Here is a 16324-nt window from a genome sequence, read left to right on the forward strand (position 1 = left end):
TTGTTTTAAGCCCTTAAACTAGAAAAATTTTGATGTGCACAATATTTTTGTATAAAATTTTTTAAAAATTTTTTAAGAATAAAATGCAAAAGTAAACCACATTTATTAACCCAATAAGGTTCTAAGTGCTTAATAGCAAAAATAACTAAATTAGAACTCTGAGCCGAAACAAAACACATTTAAAGTTAACATAACAAATCACATTTTATTATCATAGAAACAAAACAACAGATAAGATAAACAACGGTCACGTCGGGAGTAATTACAAGTTGGCGATGGTGTATGTGGGGGCGGTGTAGCGCAGGGGCGTGGCATAGGCAGCGGTATGCAGGACAGGGGCGGGAGCAGCGTCCGCGAGGGGAGCAGAGCGGACGAAGGGGGTGGCAACTGCCAGAGGAGCTGACTTGATCAGGGGAGCAGAGACGGCCACAGGAGCGGCGCGGACAATGGGAGTAGGGGCAGCCACGGCCACGGGCGCAACGGGGGCGACGGGGGCCACAGCCTTAACCAGCGGAGCAGGAGCAGCGACCTTCACCAGCGGTTCGGCGGCCACGACGGCGGCAATTGGTTCACGACGGACGACGGCGTTGAATCCGTTGACGGGGTCGGCGGTGTAGGTCACGGTGCGCTTGAAGCCGTCGGCGTCGATCAGGGAGTACTCTCCGCGGACAATGTCTCCGTCGCGCTCCTCCACGTGGCCCTTGTTGTCGCCGGAAAGAGTGTCCTGCACGTCGTAGCTGTACGAGTACTGGGGGTGCGGGTCCACCTCCTCCAGCTCGACGGTCTTGGCCAAAACTGGAACCGGAGCAGGAGCCACTGCCACAGGAGCAGCGGTCCTCAGGACGGCACCATGGGCCACGGCGAACAGAGCCAAAGCGATAACGATCTGTTGGACAGATTACACATTTGCAAATTTCAGGATAAGAATATTATCGAACAAAATTTTGTATTTATTTTTTAGTGTGGAAGTGCACTGGTAATCCTCTGGAACGCTTATCCTCAGGTGTGAAATACAAACCTTAGCTGCCATTGTTGGTTGGTTTAATTTGATTAACTGCTGTCTTGGGCTAAAGCCAAACACTGAATGTCTGACCCAGTGTGGGCCATTGGATTTTATACGCCACTTGGTGACATTGATGACACCTAATTGGAATTCATTTTTGGCGCATCACCTCGAGCGCCGATGGTGGCTTGAAAAAATTGTCACGCACCTTCTTCAGTTCTGTCAATTTGAAAGTGCCCGTTTGAAGTAGCCAGCTGCACTTAATTGATTACGCCAGGCTAATTTTAATTACCATTTTCCAAGAAGCTTAAGATATTTCAGTGAACGTATTTATTTCAATATTTAGTTTTAGTTACTGTAATAACGATACTAACAAATGCAATACCGCAATATAACTTGAAAAATTAAACGAAATAATTCAAAATGTACATTAAACTAAATTATTAAAATTATGTCAAAGGCAAAATAGTCAAAGTCCAAAATGGTAAGGGTGCTAGGTTGGTTACCTAGTAAAGCATTACAAGCAATATAGAATTATCAAAGTCTAGAATCGAACTTAATTAAAATAAACACCCTCCAAGTACATTTTAAAGTTATCAAAATTGTATTCTCTTAAAATAATAAATAATATGGGCTCGAATAAATTCAGAATTATAGTTTAAGCTTGAATGCTTTTTGGAAATCCTTTAAACAAATTCTTATAAATAAATTCCTTTTTAAATGACTCATTTACTAGTTAATTAACTATTTCGTGAAGCTTTCCGTTTAGGCCAATGGTTGTGCCAATGCGCACGCGCTCGTATCTCTTGGATAAATTGACTTATTTTGATGACAAAACACAAAGATACAAAGATTGAGCACGGCTTCAATGCTACTCTTTTCCCCTCTCCACACACATTTAGCTTAAATGAATTGCACTAATTACGCCAAGAGCGTGGTCAGCCGGCCAAAGCAACTTCGCCGATTCGACGGCAGCAGCAGCAGCTCAAGAAATTGCTCCATCTTTGTATATAAGGGGAGTGCTGGGCCAGTAGCCCTCACAGTTCACTTCGCCTTCCACCAACCAGCAGCAGCAGCAGCCAGCAAACCAAACCTCTAAACATGGCATTCAAGGTTGGCCCCGAGGATTTAGCCCCACTATAGACCCCAGATCCTAATCCGTCCAATCCCTCTTGCAGTTCGTCGCCCTTTTCGCCCTGATCGCCGCCGCCAGCGCCGGAGTTCTTCCCGTCCAGCAGGTGTACCACGCCGCCCCCGCCGTGGCCACCTACGCCCATGCCCCGGTTGCCGTGGCCCACGCCCAGCCCGTTCTGGCCAAGGCCGCCGAGGAGTACGACCCCCATCCTCAGTACAAGTACGCTTACGATGTCCAGGACGCCCTCTCTGGAGACTCCAAGAGCCAGGTGGAGGAGCGCGATGGCGACGTGGTCCGCGGAGAGTACTCCCTGATCGATTCCGATGGTTTCAAGAGGACCGTCCAGTACACCGCCGACCCCATCAACGGATTCAACGCCGTGGTGAACCGTGAGCCCCTGGTCAAGTCCGTCGCCGTTGCCCCTGTCGTCAAGACCGTAGCCGCCCCCGTCGCCCACTACGCCGCCCCCGCTGCCTACACCTCCTACGCCGCCCCTGCCGTCGTGAAGACCGTGGCCCCCGTTGCCCACTACGCCGCCCCTGCTGTGGTCAAGACCGTTGCTCCAGTGGCTCACTATGCTGCTCCTGCCGTGGTCAAGACCGTGGCTCCAGTGGCCCACTACGCCGCCCCCGCTGCCTACACCTCCTACGCCGCCCCCGCTGTCGCCTACCACCACTAAGAACTGCCCACACTGCCCTTTTTTGTTATAGTTTTACGAACGCGTCCTACAAATACACACATATTTTTATAAAAAGTTCCGTGAGATTTTGTTATCCTCAAAAAGGGATGGGGTGTCATGAATCCAAGTCATCGAAATCGAATTTATTAATTATTTAAACAGAAGTGCAAAACGGAAATATAATTATACGGCAATATGCATATCAATTAACTATTCTTTTAGATGCATTTATTTTTTACGGATACCATTATCAGCAGGTTTGTCTAGTTGCAAAAGTATCAGAGATTACTTTTTTTTACTCCTTTATTTGCATTTTAATAATGAGGTTTTTGAAAACATATTTTTTTGTTTTTGAAAAAGTAATATATATACACAATTCTTTCAAATATATTATTACATATCTTATCAGAGTCACCCCTCTGATATCAGATATCAGTTTACTTTCCATTTCGTTGTAGGCCATGATTGGGCACTTATTTGTACCGTAAAAATGTATTAAAGCCGAATGGAGGAAAACATCCACTGGCTAACGAAATTAGCAATCGTTATAGATAACTTTATTAGATTAATTGCTATATAAATACATGCTGTGGATATTTAACTGATGTGAGGCTGAGAGTAACTCACAAAAACAAGTTGCTATACATTGTTTAATGGCTTGATATCATGATTTAGATGTATTAAACATATTACTTTTTATACCCGACCCCATAAAGTATATATAATCTTGTTCAGGATCACTGGCCGAGTCGATCTAGCTGAGATCTCGGAAACTATAAGAGCTACAATTTCAGACTGGGCATGCAGACTCGTGGGCTTCCTACGTAACGCAAGTTTGTTTTAGCGGGGTGCCACGCCCACTCCAACGCCGACAATACGCGAAAACCTGAAGCGCCTACAGATTTTATGACGCTAGAAAATTTTATTTTGCTAAAATGTATTTGACTTATTAAAGCCTTTCGATTGACCTAAAAAATGTTTGCCACGCCCACTCTAACGCCCATACAACATAAACGAAATTATATCTTGTAGGTGGCGCTTTATAATATTTCTTTGCTGCTTATATATCTCCATTTTCATTTTGCATTTCAAGCTGAGTAACGGGTATCTGATAGTCGACTATGGCGTTCTTCCTTGTTATGAATAACGATCACCGCAAATTTAATAACGTAAGGAAAAAAGCTGATTAAACGAACTCACATTAAAAATTTCTTTAAAATACACAATTGTTCTCTGCGAAACATTTAAGTTTTATCGGCTTGTTCCTAATTAAGCTACATTTTTCATTGAATGTAGAAATCGAATCTCGGGCGTTTTAAAAAGATACCCGATTTTGTGATTTCAAAGTGCTCCAAGGTGGGCATTGGACAGTGCCGAGGCTGTCCATTATTATCCCCCAGTGCCAGCACTCAACCGTTGCCAAAGCCAAGCCCCAGCCGAACAACCCAGCTGGCCACAAAGAGGAGCGAAAGGCCAAGAGGTCTGGCTAATTTGGTTGCGATAGACCTTTGTGTGGGAAATGTGGAGCAAATTATTTCTTGCCGGCAATTGGACACACATATTTCGGGCCCGAGTCAGCACCAGAGCCTATACGTATATAGTGGCCGGACTTGATAGCAGCAGATATGTCCCAAGTAATTTGAGATTCAATTTGTGTGCGGCATTAAAATTGCAAAAAGTGCGATTGTTGCTACCGGATATTTTGGCAAGCCCGAAAACCGGTCTCGATTACCTCTCTCCACTGAAGTGCGAAAATCGAGCACGGGCAAATATTCGCATTAAATTGCTCACGCTTATCATGACCAATCGGGAAATACTAGCCAATTGCTTAAAATGTAAATCTCACACTTCATAAAATTAATGCCAATTGTTTTCTTTGTACGCACTTTTTATTTTTTTGAAGATTTTTTTAGTTTTGTTGAAGACTGTAATCTCAGAAGAACAAGGGTTGATATGAATACATTCCTAATCAGGTTGGCCTGGGGGCTTTTGATATGGCATATTGCGAACCATTAATTGGAGTATTTGTATCTTTTATATGGCATTGCCTCGGCCTTGGCATTCCACAGGCTAAGCTTCGAAGGCTGTAGCTAAATCTGTATATCAATGCTGAAAAATATTAATGAGAAACTTTGTATTTTTAACAATTTTTTTTAAATAAAAATATTTTTCACTGTATTTATTTTACTAAATTAAAAAACTTAATGAGTTTAAAGAAAAGATCTGGAGATATTTAATTTCAATCAACCAACGAAAGATACTTAAGGAAATCCTCGGCTGTATTTGGTGCAGGTTCAGATTGTTAAACTTAGTGATTCTGTTTTAAATATTTTTTTGCCTGATGGGGTACGTTTCCTGAAAGGTCATGAAAATCTCTTGTTCACATACATATTTCGAAAATGTATTAAAAAATATTTACATTCACATTAAAACTAAGCAACACAACTACGTTAATGGGCTAAATGAGTTCTCTTAATGGGATGGGAGCGGGATAATACTTTCGCCTGTCGGGTGATCTGCGGCTTGAAGCCCCTTACTGGTGGTGGTAGTACTCATGACCCTCGTGGGCTGCCTGAGAGTGGGCGGAGGACTCGTAGCTGGCGTAGTGGTGCTGCTGGTGATCCTGCTCCTGGGGCTGCTCGGCCTGGTGGGTGGTGTAGCTAGGTGCGGAGTAGGCAGGGGCAGTGTAGGCAGGGGCGGCGTAGGTGGGAGCCACGTAGGCGGGAGCAGGGGCGGAGTAGCTCTTGATCACGGCAGCGGGGGCGGCTGGGGCGTGGTGATATTGGACGGGAGCGGCAGCCACCACCTTGTGCACATGGGCCAGGGGCTCGCGGTGCACCACGGCATTGAATCCGTTGACGGAGTCGGCGGTGTACTTCACCGTGCGGCGGAAGCCATCGGCGTCGTCCAGGGAGTACTCTCCCTGCACCACATCCCCGTCCCTGGACTCCACCTGGCTCTTTGAATCCCCGGAGAGGGCGTCCTGCACGTCGTAGGCGAAGTTGTACTTGGGATGAGGATCGTCGGGGTACACCTCGTGCCCGTGGGGATGGACCTCGTGCTGCTTCTGGTAGACCACATGCTGCGGCTGGTGGGCCTGGTACAGCTGGGGCTGTTGCTCGTGCTGCTCCACCTGGATGAGTCCAGCGGATGCGGCTGCCAGGCAGGAGACCAGAGCAATCAGCTGTAAAGGTAACGAAAAAACTATAGTCTGTTGCCAAGGTGCGAATTACATCAGCCTCGGTTTACCTTGAAAGCCATTTGGCGAGCGTTTGAGGTTGGTGGGCGAATTGCAGAGCGAAAGAAGCGAGACTGTGTCCTCCTTCTGCGGAGTACGTGGTTTGAATAATAATTGAACCGCCGCTGCATTTGTATTTATAGACGAAATTTTCGTTGGCCTCACATCTCCGGCCCATTGTCTCTCCGCCGGCCTTTCTTTCACTTTTCAACTCGGTGGCTTACAGAAATCACTTCGATCGTAATTCATTTGCATGCCTCCCTCTCCGCCGACCGGTAGATTTACCCAAAAAGATTTGCACCCACGAGTCACACCCATTTCGCTATTGTTATGAATGGGAGACGACCGGCGAATAAGCGGACAAAGCAGCCAGAGTCGTTACAAACAAAAGACTTAAGCGAGCAACTCGCCGCGGATCAACCTTTTGGGGATGAGGGGACTGGGAGATTGGGGGCTCGAGATTTTTGGGCACACTCAAGTCATGTAAGTAACCCAATAAATCGCCGCTTGATCGATGAACAGCATTGCACTTGACACAAGCGCATACATTTGGTAAAAATAGAGAAATACGGCTGGAGACACACCCCCTCCTCCATCCTCCCCGCGGTAAATGACCCAAAAAAGATGCCTGATCACCTCACATGGATAAATGGACAAGTAACGTTTGAGCTTTCAGGTCGAAGCTTTTTGCTCTCAGGCTTACAGCTATAATTGCGGCATTGGTAAGTGCTCAATCATGGTCGCAGCCGAAACGGGCAGGAAAGTGACTCAACCGGCGGCCAAGTGATGTAACAAAATGTTGAGCGGGGGCTGGTAACGAAAGAATTTCATTTGAAGGTCGTTGTCAAAGTAGGGAAAGCAGTAAAATGGTCTAAACAAATACTCAAGAAAGGGTGTGTTTCAAATTATAAATTTTAATTGATACCTGAAATGTATTGTCTTGAGAATCAAAACACAAATCAATCTTCGGTCAAGTTAATTTTAGTGGTTTAATGACGGTTTTTCAAGCTAATCAAATCAGTATAAATAAGTGCCTAAACAAGTACCTAAATAAACAAAAGAGACTAGCAGGAATTTGTATAAAAACTGTTTAATTAAGATAGTAAAATAAGACCTTATCCTAAAAAAGAACTAGCCCAATGGAATAATGTGTTTAACAAAATCAAGAATCAATGACCGCTTAAGGCAAATCCAATGCTCCACTCATTTTCGATTTCAATTCACATCAATTAATTTTAGTTTATTTTCATTTCACTTTCAATCAAACGTTTTAATTAACATATTTTGTACTCCGATTGTTGTGCAAGAGGTCCGAGCTCATTACCCGACAATCAAACAATGAGACTAGAGATTATAAGAACGATCATATCTCGTCTGACGTACGTCTGGCCGCAAGTCAAACCAGTTCCTGTTCACTTCTATTCCATCCAGTCATCATAGGAATACGAATTGAATTAGGTGCTTAAATTGGAAGGGAAAAAGCCGGTAACTAAGATCCGTTAGATACAATAAGAAACGCCATCCGGAAGCCATTTTCCCCACAAAATAAGTTGTTTCCAAAAAAATTCTACAATTCACAAAATTCATTATTTATTTAGCAGATTCAATAGATTTTTTGTTGCTATATCAAACATGTATTTAGTTTATTTGGTTTAAAGTTGTGCCGTGTTACAGATCTGAAAGTCATGGCATCATCCTGCTCTAAGTTTTGTTTTAAGAAATAAAGTTGGTTTACTGTGGTGTAACAGAATTCACTTTGGCAGTGTCAAAAAGTGTCACCCCCGATATGCAAACTTTATTCCCATTGTTGGGCCCCCAAATTGGACAGAGTGACAGTCTTAGCGTCTGAAATAGATTTGAAAAGAATGCTTGATGTAGTAGACTTTGATATTTGATATAATATCAGATTATTACCAGTAATATATTTACGCTTGTGTTTAGCAAACGACCAAGAGTGGGTTTTTCGATTTTTACAATTTTTATACCCTTGCAGAGGGTATAATGATTTCAGTCAGAAGTTTGCAACGCAGTGAAGGAGACGTTTCTGACCCCATAAAGTTTATATATTCATGATCAGCGTCACTAGACGAGTCGATCGAGCCATGTCCGTCTGTCCGCCCGTCTGTCCCTCCGTTTCTACGCAAACTAGTCTCTCAGTTTTAAAGCTATCGGGCTGAAACTTTTCCAAAAGTCTTCTTTCTATTGCAGGTAGTATATAAGTCGGAACCAGCCGGATCGGACAACTATAGCTCCCATAGGAATTATCGGGGAATAAATTAAAAAAAAAAGTATATCTTCGGTGTTTTTTAACATGTATCCTAAGCTTGGTTATAACATTTTTAAATTAATTCTGAATTTCGAATTAAATTTAGGAACAATAGGAACAATCGGAAAATTAGTGGTAAAATAATATTGAAAAATTATATCTTCGGTGTTTTTTAACATATAACCTCCTACGCTTGGAAATAACATTTTTTATTGTGTTTTGAATTTCGAATAAAATTTTATCAAAATCGGCTATATGACTATATCATATAGTTGCCATAGAAACGATCGGAAAATAAGTCGGAAAACATGAAATGAAAATTTTATCTTTGGTGTTTTTTAACATATAACTTTATTAGCTTAAAAATAACATTTTATTATTAGTTCTGAATTTCGAATTAAATTTTATTAAAATCGGACGACTATATCGACTATAGCAATTATATGAGCGATCGGATAATTGATGGGAAATAATATGAAACAAATTATAGCTTTGGGGCTTTTTAACATATTATCTTATAATATTGTGAATATAAATTTTTATATTTGTAAGAAGTTCGAGTTCAATTTAATAAAATTATTGATTATTTTTTACAACTGCAAGGGTATATAAACTTCGGCTTACCGAAGTTAACTTCCTTTCCTATTTACATATAACCTTCTTAGCTTGGAAATAACATTTCTTATATTTTTAAGAATTTCGAATACAATTTAATAAAAGTCTAAAAATAAGAATGAAATAATTTTTATTCAATATCAACGAAGTCAGCAACAATTCTTAAAAAAGTTACATGGTGATACTAAAGTTGATTATTTCTTAAACCTACAAGGCTATATAAATTTCGGCTTGCCGCAGTTAATTTCCTTTCTTGTTTTTTTAAAGATCTAACCATTTGCCAAAGATTCGGTGCTTATCGTTCCGCATCCACAGTACTCGCATGGTTCCGTGTGACTTCTGAATGTTCCCAAACCTTAAAAAACCACTTCAGGGAAATCTATTTAATTCGATTAAGTATGGCTAAAGAACAGCAGAGGACTGTTTTGCATGTTTCGAGGACTGGAATGGGGTGAAATGTATTTTGAATAATACAAGGTTTTAAATTTTATAAACAAATTCATTCTAGTTCTTCGCAACAGCTGTAAGTCTTCAAATTCTCAATGTTCTCCTAAGATTATTTTGAATGTCTATTGATAATACTAGATAAAAGTTACGAAGATCATATGCGATTCCATGTTTACTAATCACGCTCCATAACTTGCTGTTCGGATATTTACCCTTGCAGAGGGCATTATGATTTCAGTCAGAGGTTTGCAACGGAGTGAAGGAGACGTTTCCGCCCACATTAAGTATATATATTTTTGTTCAGCTCTCTAGACGAGTCAATCTAGCCATGTCCGTCTGTCCATCCGTCCATATGCCAGAAGTCTTTTTCTTTTCCAGTTAGTATACTCGTATAAGTCGGAACCAGCAGGATCGTTGAACTATATCTTATAGCTCCCATAGAAATATTCCAAAAATATATTTAAAATTTATCCTTTGTGCGTCTCAACATAAACCTCCTACGCTTGGAAATATAAATTTTAGTTAGTTAATTTCTAATTAGTTGTGAATTTGATCAAAATCGGACGACTATATCATGTAGCAGCCTAGAACGATCAGAACATATTACTGTCAAGGAAACGGTCAGAGAAATTATGGAATATTTATATCAAGAAATTTGTTTAATATCACTGAAGCTAGTAACAATTTTTAAAAATTGTACATAGCGTTACTAACATATATTATTTCTTTTAACTGCAAGGGTATACAAGCTTCGGCTTGCCCAAGTTAATTTTCTTTCATTTTGAAAAGGATCTTAAAAAAATTATTTTTCTATGCTTTGTCATAATTTTAAGTTTAAAAAAACAGAAACTCAAATTGTGGACTAATTTTAAGCAAACTGGCTTTGGTAACAACTCAAGTACACATGGGTTTAAACACTTTTGATGTACAATTTACTCTTTAAATATGTAATCTACAGAAAACAAGGAAGTATTCTATAGTCGAGTTCCTCGACTATCAGATATCCGTTACTCAGATTTAGAGCCCAAAAGGGAAATGGAGATGTACATATAAGCAGCAAAGCGGTATTGTAAGCCGCCACCTACCAGCTATTTTAACAAAAACACCTTTTAACGAGGTAAGGGGTCGTAAAGATTATGCACCATTTATAGTTTCCGAGATCTCAGCGTTCATACGGGACGAACAGATGGACAGACGGAGATGGCTAGATCGACTCGGCTTGAGATTCTGATAATTATACAAAAGCAAGAGAAATCGCTCTGGTCGATGCCTATCAAATACCCTTTACTCAGCCAAGAGTGTGGTGGAGATGAAGATACGTGGCGAAGCGACTGTTTACAATTGCAATAACAGAAGGAAAATAACTATATTCAATATCAGCTAGAGGAATCTATTTAAAGGCACGAACGCTTACGTATACGTCCACCGGATCTTTGCCATTAACGTAAATTAATGGGAAGCTAGAACATATTTTATTTTATTAGGAAAAGTGCCGCCATTCATGGTTCATTTAAGGAGTCTTTCGGGTGCAGGCAGACGGCATTTTCGCAGCTTTCCCCAGAGAAAACTCACCCGCCTCGGTCTCATTCGTCAACCAGCATTTTGGGTTTTGCCTGTCAACGTTTTAAGGTATTTGGAGAGAGGTGCCGGACCAGGACAACTAAGCCACATGATGCCGATGTCGTCCCATGTCGTCGACTACGCACATTTCTGACAGAAGCGGTGAAAATTTAAGATTGATCACCGGGCCGAGTGCTTGCTGGAAATTGGTTGAGCTGTTGGGTGTCCGGGTGTCGATGTCGAGTGCCGGCTAAAACCCAAATAATGTTTGAAAATGTCCGCCCGCAGCAGGATCCGTATCCCCCGAGGGATGGCCTAGACCGGTGAAGGGGAGGTAGCCGTCAAGTTGGATTAATTTAATTAGCAGACTCCACTCCACCTGGTCAACACCCCTGACCAGGCACGACTGCAGCTGTGAGGTCAATGCTGCGTTGAGCTAAAAATTATAAAATTCCAACGGAACGAATTTGTATTGAAAATAATAAAAGTAATCGCTTCGGAAGCCCGCTGACCGTCAACGGCCGGCTAACTCGAATACATTGTCTCTATTGGACAACTGTTGAGAAAACGTCTGTTAATTACAATTTAGTTTGCTTAATTTCGGAGGGAACTCTCGAGCACTTGAGCGCTCGAGCACCGACATTTGTTTGGCTTAATCATCGGCGAGCGCAATTTACCACGGGTTAAGCTGGAAATAGTTTACGGGGATTACAGTGCGAAGTAAACGCTGTCCAGCCGGCGACTCGAATAATGCCAATTAAACTTGCACAGAAACCAGTTCACTTACCATTTTCTTCGTGTCTCATTTTGGCAGTAGCCACCGCGCCATCAGCAGCACCTGCGCTTCCACCTCTAAAATCTGCTGACTGTTTGCTGGATATCTGGTGGCAATCGGCTCACATATAGTTTATAGGCTCTGCTGCCGGGCCTGACCTTGGTACACATAAGTTATTGTTCGCTCTGCGGCCTTTCTGGTAGGAGAATAATGAAATATTTGGGAACATTCGGTGGACTATTTTTAAGACCACTCTGCTGAGGAAAAGTCAAGGAGGGTTACGTACGAACTTTCAACTGAGGGAGTGGTGGAGAATTGGTTTTGAAACACGTAATTATACAATTTACACAGAATTATGTTGTGGCATTCGAGAAGACAACGAAGAGATTTGTTGATGAATTACCAAAGTTACCAGGCAAGAACCTTTTGGCAGACAACATACTCCAGTTCAATAAACTGTTGGCACTTGTACAAGCTTGTGGAAGGGTTCTTGTCCAACGTCCCCATAATCAGATCAATTACGGATAATTCGTTGGCGACCAGCAGACAAAAACCCACAGAATACAAACACTTGATTGGATTTTTCGCTTTTTTTGGTAGCCTATTGTTGTTTTTTGTTTATTGTTTACACCTAAACTTAAACTCAAATGTAAATTTTGTCCAAAGGGCCGAGACGACGTTTGGTGGGTGATGGATGGATGGGTGGTGGATGGCTGAGGGCGGTGTTGTGCGGCCTTCCAACGATTCAATGTTCCGTGATGAGCGCCAATAGGTGTTCTGACCAGGTGCAAGCCCCGATTGAGCCCTAGCTGTGTTTTCGTGGGTGGATCCGGGCTGTCATCATGAACAACTAGGTGTTGATTTGGAAGGTTGAAACAAAATCCTGATCATTTTTGGTTGTTATTCAGAGTAGCAGCAGGGCCGATACAGAAAAGAAAATCTGCAAAAAACTGATAGTATTAGTATGGAATTCTATCTAATTTCTACACTAATTAAAGAGTTTATTTTGAAATCTTTAGAAATTAACAAGTGGGTTATAAACTTCTGTTACAAAAACATTAAATTTTAAAAAAGTATGCGAAGAAATCGCCATACTTCTGTAACATTCTACATAATTACCCTAACGTATCTGCCATTTAGGTGTCTGCTAGCATCCTAAATCCCGAAGAAAGGTATCCAAATGTGGGTTTTTGATGGTTTCTTGGTCTGAGTGACCCCTGGGCGCGATCGCAAGCTGCTCCTGGTCCCGAACCTCTCGGACTCAACACAAAACACTGAATGAGCCAGCCAGGAGCCCTCGCACCCTATTTATACGAAAGCCCGGGATCGAAAGCCTGTTTACCCCTGTTGAGGTTTGACGATCCTTAAACTCACTTCATCGGGCTTGTTTCTGGATTTTTTCCCTGTTCTCTTTGTTTTCCCCGGCTTGTGCTTTCTGTTTTTGTCCGGTTGCATTGTCAGTTTGCATTGTTGTTCGCTGCTTTTTGGATGATAATGACGATGGTGAAGTTGAGAAGGGTTTGGCTGCGTATCGACGTCGAGAAGCACCCGAAATCAGAAATCTTCCACTTGATTAGTCCTACTTTGGCTTCGAAAAAGGGTGATAACGAAGGAAGCAGTTGGCTAGCTGAGATTGCACTCAGAGACTGACCTTGAAGAGCCCCTCCAGAGCCCTCGGTTCAGAACCCAGATTTGTTCTTTAGAAAAAACAACAGGTGCGAGCTGTCTAGCTCCCCCTGAAGATCCTATGAAAGCTGTGGGAACATTCAGCCCCGAACTAGAAAACGTCCGAAACAGCTCCCCGATGAGTTGTAAGACCATTTATCACCCGGCAAGTAAAGTCATGACCCCATAATTTCCGTTTTATATTACAAACATCAACAACAAAGGGATTCTCTTCGCGTTGCGGTAGACGAGGACGAGTCCTTCCATTCAAATGAAAATGCCCGACACAAAGCCCAGGAATTTGTCTGCCCCTTCAGACAGACAGAGGGATCAGGATCCGTTTGGGTATCGCAATCATAATCACCAAGCAGGCCAACGCAGTTCGTTGCCCTCGCAGCCTCCTTAAAGGATCGCCGTACAAAAAACCAGACTGCACCACCAAAAGCACCGCAGGAATTGCATTGCTCTAAGACTGCAGCAAGGACTCGGGCAAGGACTGCTCCTATGATGTCTGTGAACTTTTTCGCATAAAAAAGCCAGAACTCGTTATGAAAACAAGCACATAAATAATGCTAACCCAGGACGATGTGAACGACCTCTGCGAGTCCTTTGCCAGGAATTTACCTCTGAAAAGCTTCCCAAAACACTCTTTTCGCTTTTTTTTATGATATATGTCTACATACGTGTATGCATTTTTTTATTGGTGCTGTCAATAAATAAATGTACAGTAATAATAAAGCCAACAATTCTATGTACAACGTCGATTTCAGCCGGGCTTCTTAGTGGTGGTAGGCGACCGCGGGAGCCGAGTACGAGGTGTAGGCGGCAGCAGGGGCGGCGTAGTGGGCGGGGGCAGCGTAGGTGGCATAGGCAGCGGGAGCGGCGTAGTGGGCCACTGGAGCCACGGTCTTGACCACGGCAGGAGCAGCATAGTGAGCCACTGGAGCAACGGTCTTGACCACAGCAGGGGCGGCGTAGTGGGCAACGGGGGCCACGGTCTTCACGACGGCAGGGGCGGCGTAGGAGGTGTAGGCAGCGGGGGCGGCGTAGTGGGCGACGGGGGCGGCAACGGTCTTGACGACAGGGGCAACGGCGACGGCCTTGACCAGGGGCTCACGGTTCACCACGGCGTTGAATCCGTTGATGGGGTCGGCGGTGTACTGGACGGTCCTCTTGTAGCCATCGGCGTCGATCAGGGAGTACTCTCCGCGGACCACGTCGCCGTCGCGCTCCTCCACCTGTCCCTTGTTGTCGCCGGTCAGCTTGTCGTCGACTCCGTAGGAGAAGCGGTACTTGGGGTGGGGGTCGTACTCCTCTGCGGCCTTGACCACGACCTTCTGGGCCACGGCAACGGGGGCATGGGCGTAGGTGGCCACCGCGGGGGCAGCATGGTACACCTGGGGAGCGGCGATGGGGGCGTAGCCGGCGCTGGCCACGGCGACGAAGGCGAGGGCGAAGACGAACTGGAGGGTATAATCGTTAGTTCTCCATCCAAAACTTATGATCCCGGACTTCCGTCGGGAGGACTCACCTTGAATGCCATTTTGCTGGGAGTGCTGATTGGTTGTTCTTTACAGAAGTGAACTGGATCTCCGAATGATACTTTTCTGGGGCCGATCGACAACTTTTATAGTAAATCAAGCCGCCAGCTCTGCTCTGCTTTGGCCCAATCCGCCGACAGCGAGCGTTATTTTCGACAGCGAAAGATATTTAATGTATCTCGACTGCGATTGTTGTCGGGCAATAACTTGTACTTCCTGTTCGTGGCGCTAAGCTCTGTGGGTGTGCAAATGCTTTTGGCCACAGATTCTAAAGCCGCCAGCACCAAAAGAGTGAAAGATCTTCGGCGAAAGGCTGGCTTCATAGCGAAAGGGCTTGGCCCGGCCTAATGTGTGGCTAATTACTTGGCTAAATTAATCGGCATATAATGGTTAAAATAAAATGTGATTTAATTTTTGATATTTTTTCTATATACTTTATACTTTTTTATTGTTTCCATGTTGTGACCGTTGGATCTCTTCCTAAGCTTCTTAAGAAATAATAATCTCGAGATAAAATCATTGTTGAAACGGTTTCGTAATCTCATATATGCTATGTAACTTCGAAAAGGTGCCGGTTATTTCGGCAGAAGGTTGAATGACCCTTGGCTTAGCATTCTTTTCTAACAGTCTGCTACATACACATTTTATTAGAATGAAAGGACCAGAAAAACTTAGAGGGGGACCAATATTAGGCTTATCTTTTCATGAGAGACATTTACGGTAAAAATATTTAAAACAAGAAAGGAAGTTAGCTAGAAGAAATGATAACTACATAATAATATAAGAAATAATTTAATTTAAATAATTTAATTTTAATTTATAATAATAATTTAAAAAAAAGTTTTTTAATAATTATATTATTATTTTTTGACCGTTTTTTTTTACAGCTATGTATATGTTGGAGTCGTCCGAATTTTATTATAATTAGTTTAAATTTCTTTAAAATACAAAAAAATGATAATATGTCAAAAGACACCGAGGCTATAATTTGTTTCATATTATTTACTGTCGCAGCTATGCGATACAGTCGTCCGATTTAAAAAAAAATTAAGTTCAAAATTTAGAAAATTTTTAAAAATGTTATTTCCAAGCGTGGGAGGATGTATGCTAAGAAAATACCAAAGAGTATTGAAAAAAAAATTTTGTTCGTATATTCCTATGGGAGCTTCAAGATATAGTTGTCCGGTCCGGCTGGTTCCGACTTATATAATGCGTCTGTCCGTCCGTCTAGATCGAATCGTCTAGTGATGCTGAGGAGACGGAGACGTCTCCTGCCTTGCAGACTTCTGATTTAAATCATAATACCATTTGCAAGGATATATAAAAGTAGATAAATGATTTATTTAAAAATATCAAGATTTCTATATTTCTCATAACTTGTAGCCCAAGCCAAAGGACAT

At 42.6% G+C, this 16324-nt stretch overlaps 4 protein-coding genes across 4 annotated transcripts; 1 reads left to right on the top strand and 3 right to left on the bottom strand.

Moving 5' to 3' along the window:
- Nucleotides 1-185: 185 nt before the first annotated feature.
- LOC108027020 (larval cuticle protein A2B) lies at nucleotides 186-1067 on the bottom strand. The gene is made up of 2 exons (XM_017098215.3): nucleotides 1019-1067; nucleotides 186-886 (listed from the first exon to the last, which is right to left on the bottom strand). Exons 1-2 carry the CDS (start codon nucleotides 1028-1030, stop codon nucleotides 263-265), a joined length of 636 nt encoding a protein of 211 aa, XP_016953704.2. The 5' UTR covers nucleotides 1031-1067; the 3' UTR covers nucleotides 186-262.
- A 989-nt stretch (nucleotides 1068-2056) lies between these two features.
- On the top strand, nucleotides 2057-2854 carry LOC122819132 (larval cuticle protein A3A). Its single transcript, XM_044095580.2, has 2 exons — nucleotides 2057-2116; nucleotides 2182-2854. Exons 1-2 carry the CDS (start codon nucleotides 2105-2107, stop codon nucleotides 2815-2817), a joined length of 648 nt encoding a protein of 215 aa, XP_043951515.1. The 5' UTR covers nucleotides 2057-2104; the 3' UTR covers nucleotides 2818-2854.
- A 2178-nt stretch (nucleotides 2855-5032) lies between these two features.
- Nucleotides 5033-6143, bottom strand: LOC127011564 (cuticle protein 18.6). Its single transcript, XM_050888912.1, has 2 exons — nucleotides 6067-6143; nucleotides 5033-6001 (listed from the first exon to the last, which is right to left on the bottom strand). The coding sequence occupies exons 1-2, from the start codon at nucleotides 6076-6078 to the stop codon at nucleotides 5351-5353; spliced, it is 663 nt and encodes a 220-aa protein (XP_050744869.1). The 5' UTR covers nucleotides 6079-6143; the 3' UTR covers nucleotides 5033-5350.
- Nucleotides 6144-14088: 7945 nt separating this feature from the next.
- Nucleotides 14089-14962, bottom strand: LOC108027365 (larval cuticle protein A3A). The gene is made up of 2 exons (XM_017098789.3): nucleotides 14915-14962; nucleotides 14089-14846 (listed from the first exon to the last, which is right to left on the bottom strand). Exons 1-2 carry the CDS (start codon nucleotides 14924-14926, stop codon nucleotides 14163-14165), a joined length of 696 nt encoding a protein of 231 aa, XP_016954278.3. The 5' UTR covers nucleotides 14927-14962; the 3' UTR covers nucleotides 14089-14162.
- Between the last annotated feature and the right edge of the window lie 1362 nt (nucleotides 14963-16324).

Source organism: Drosophila biarmipes, chromosome 3R, assembly GCF_025231255.1.
Source record: "Drosophila biarmipes strain raj3 chromosome 3R, RU_DBia_V1.1, whole genome shotgun sequence".
NCBI lineage: Eukaryota > Metazoa > Arthropoda > Insecta > Diptera > Drosophilidae > Drosophila > Drosophila biarmipes.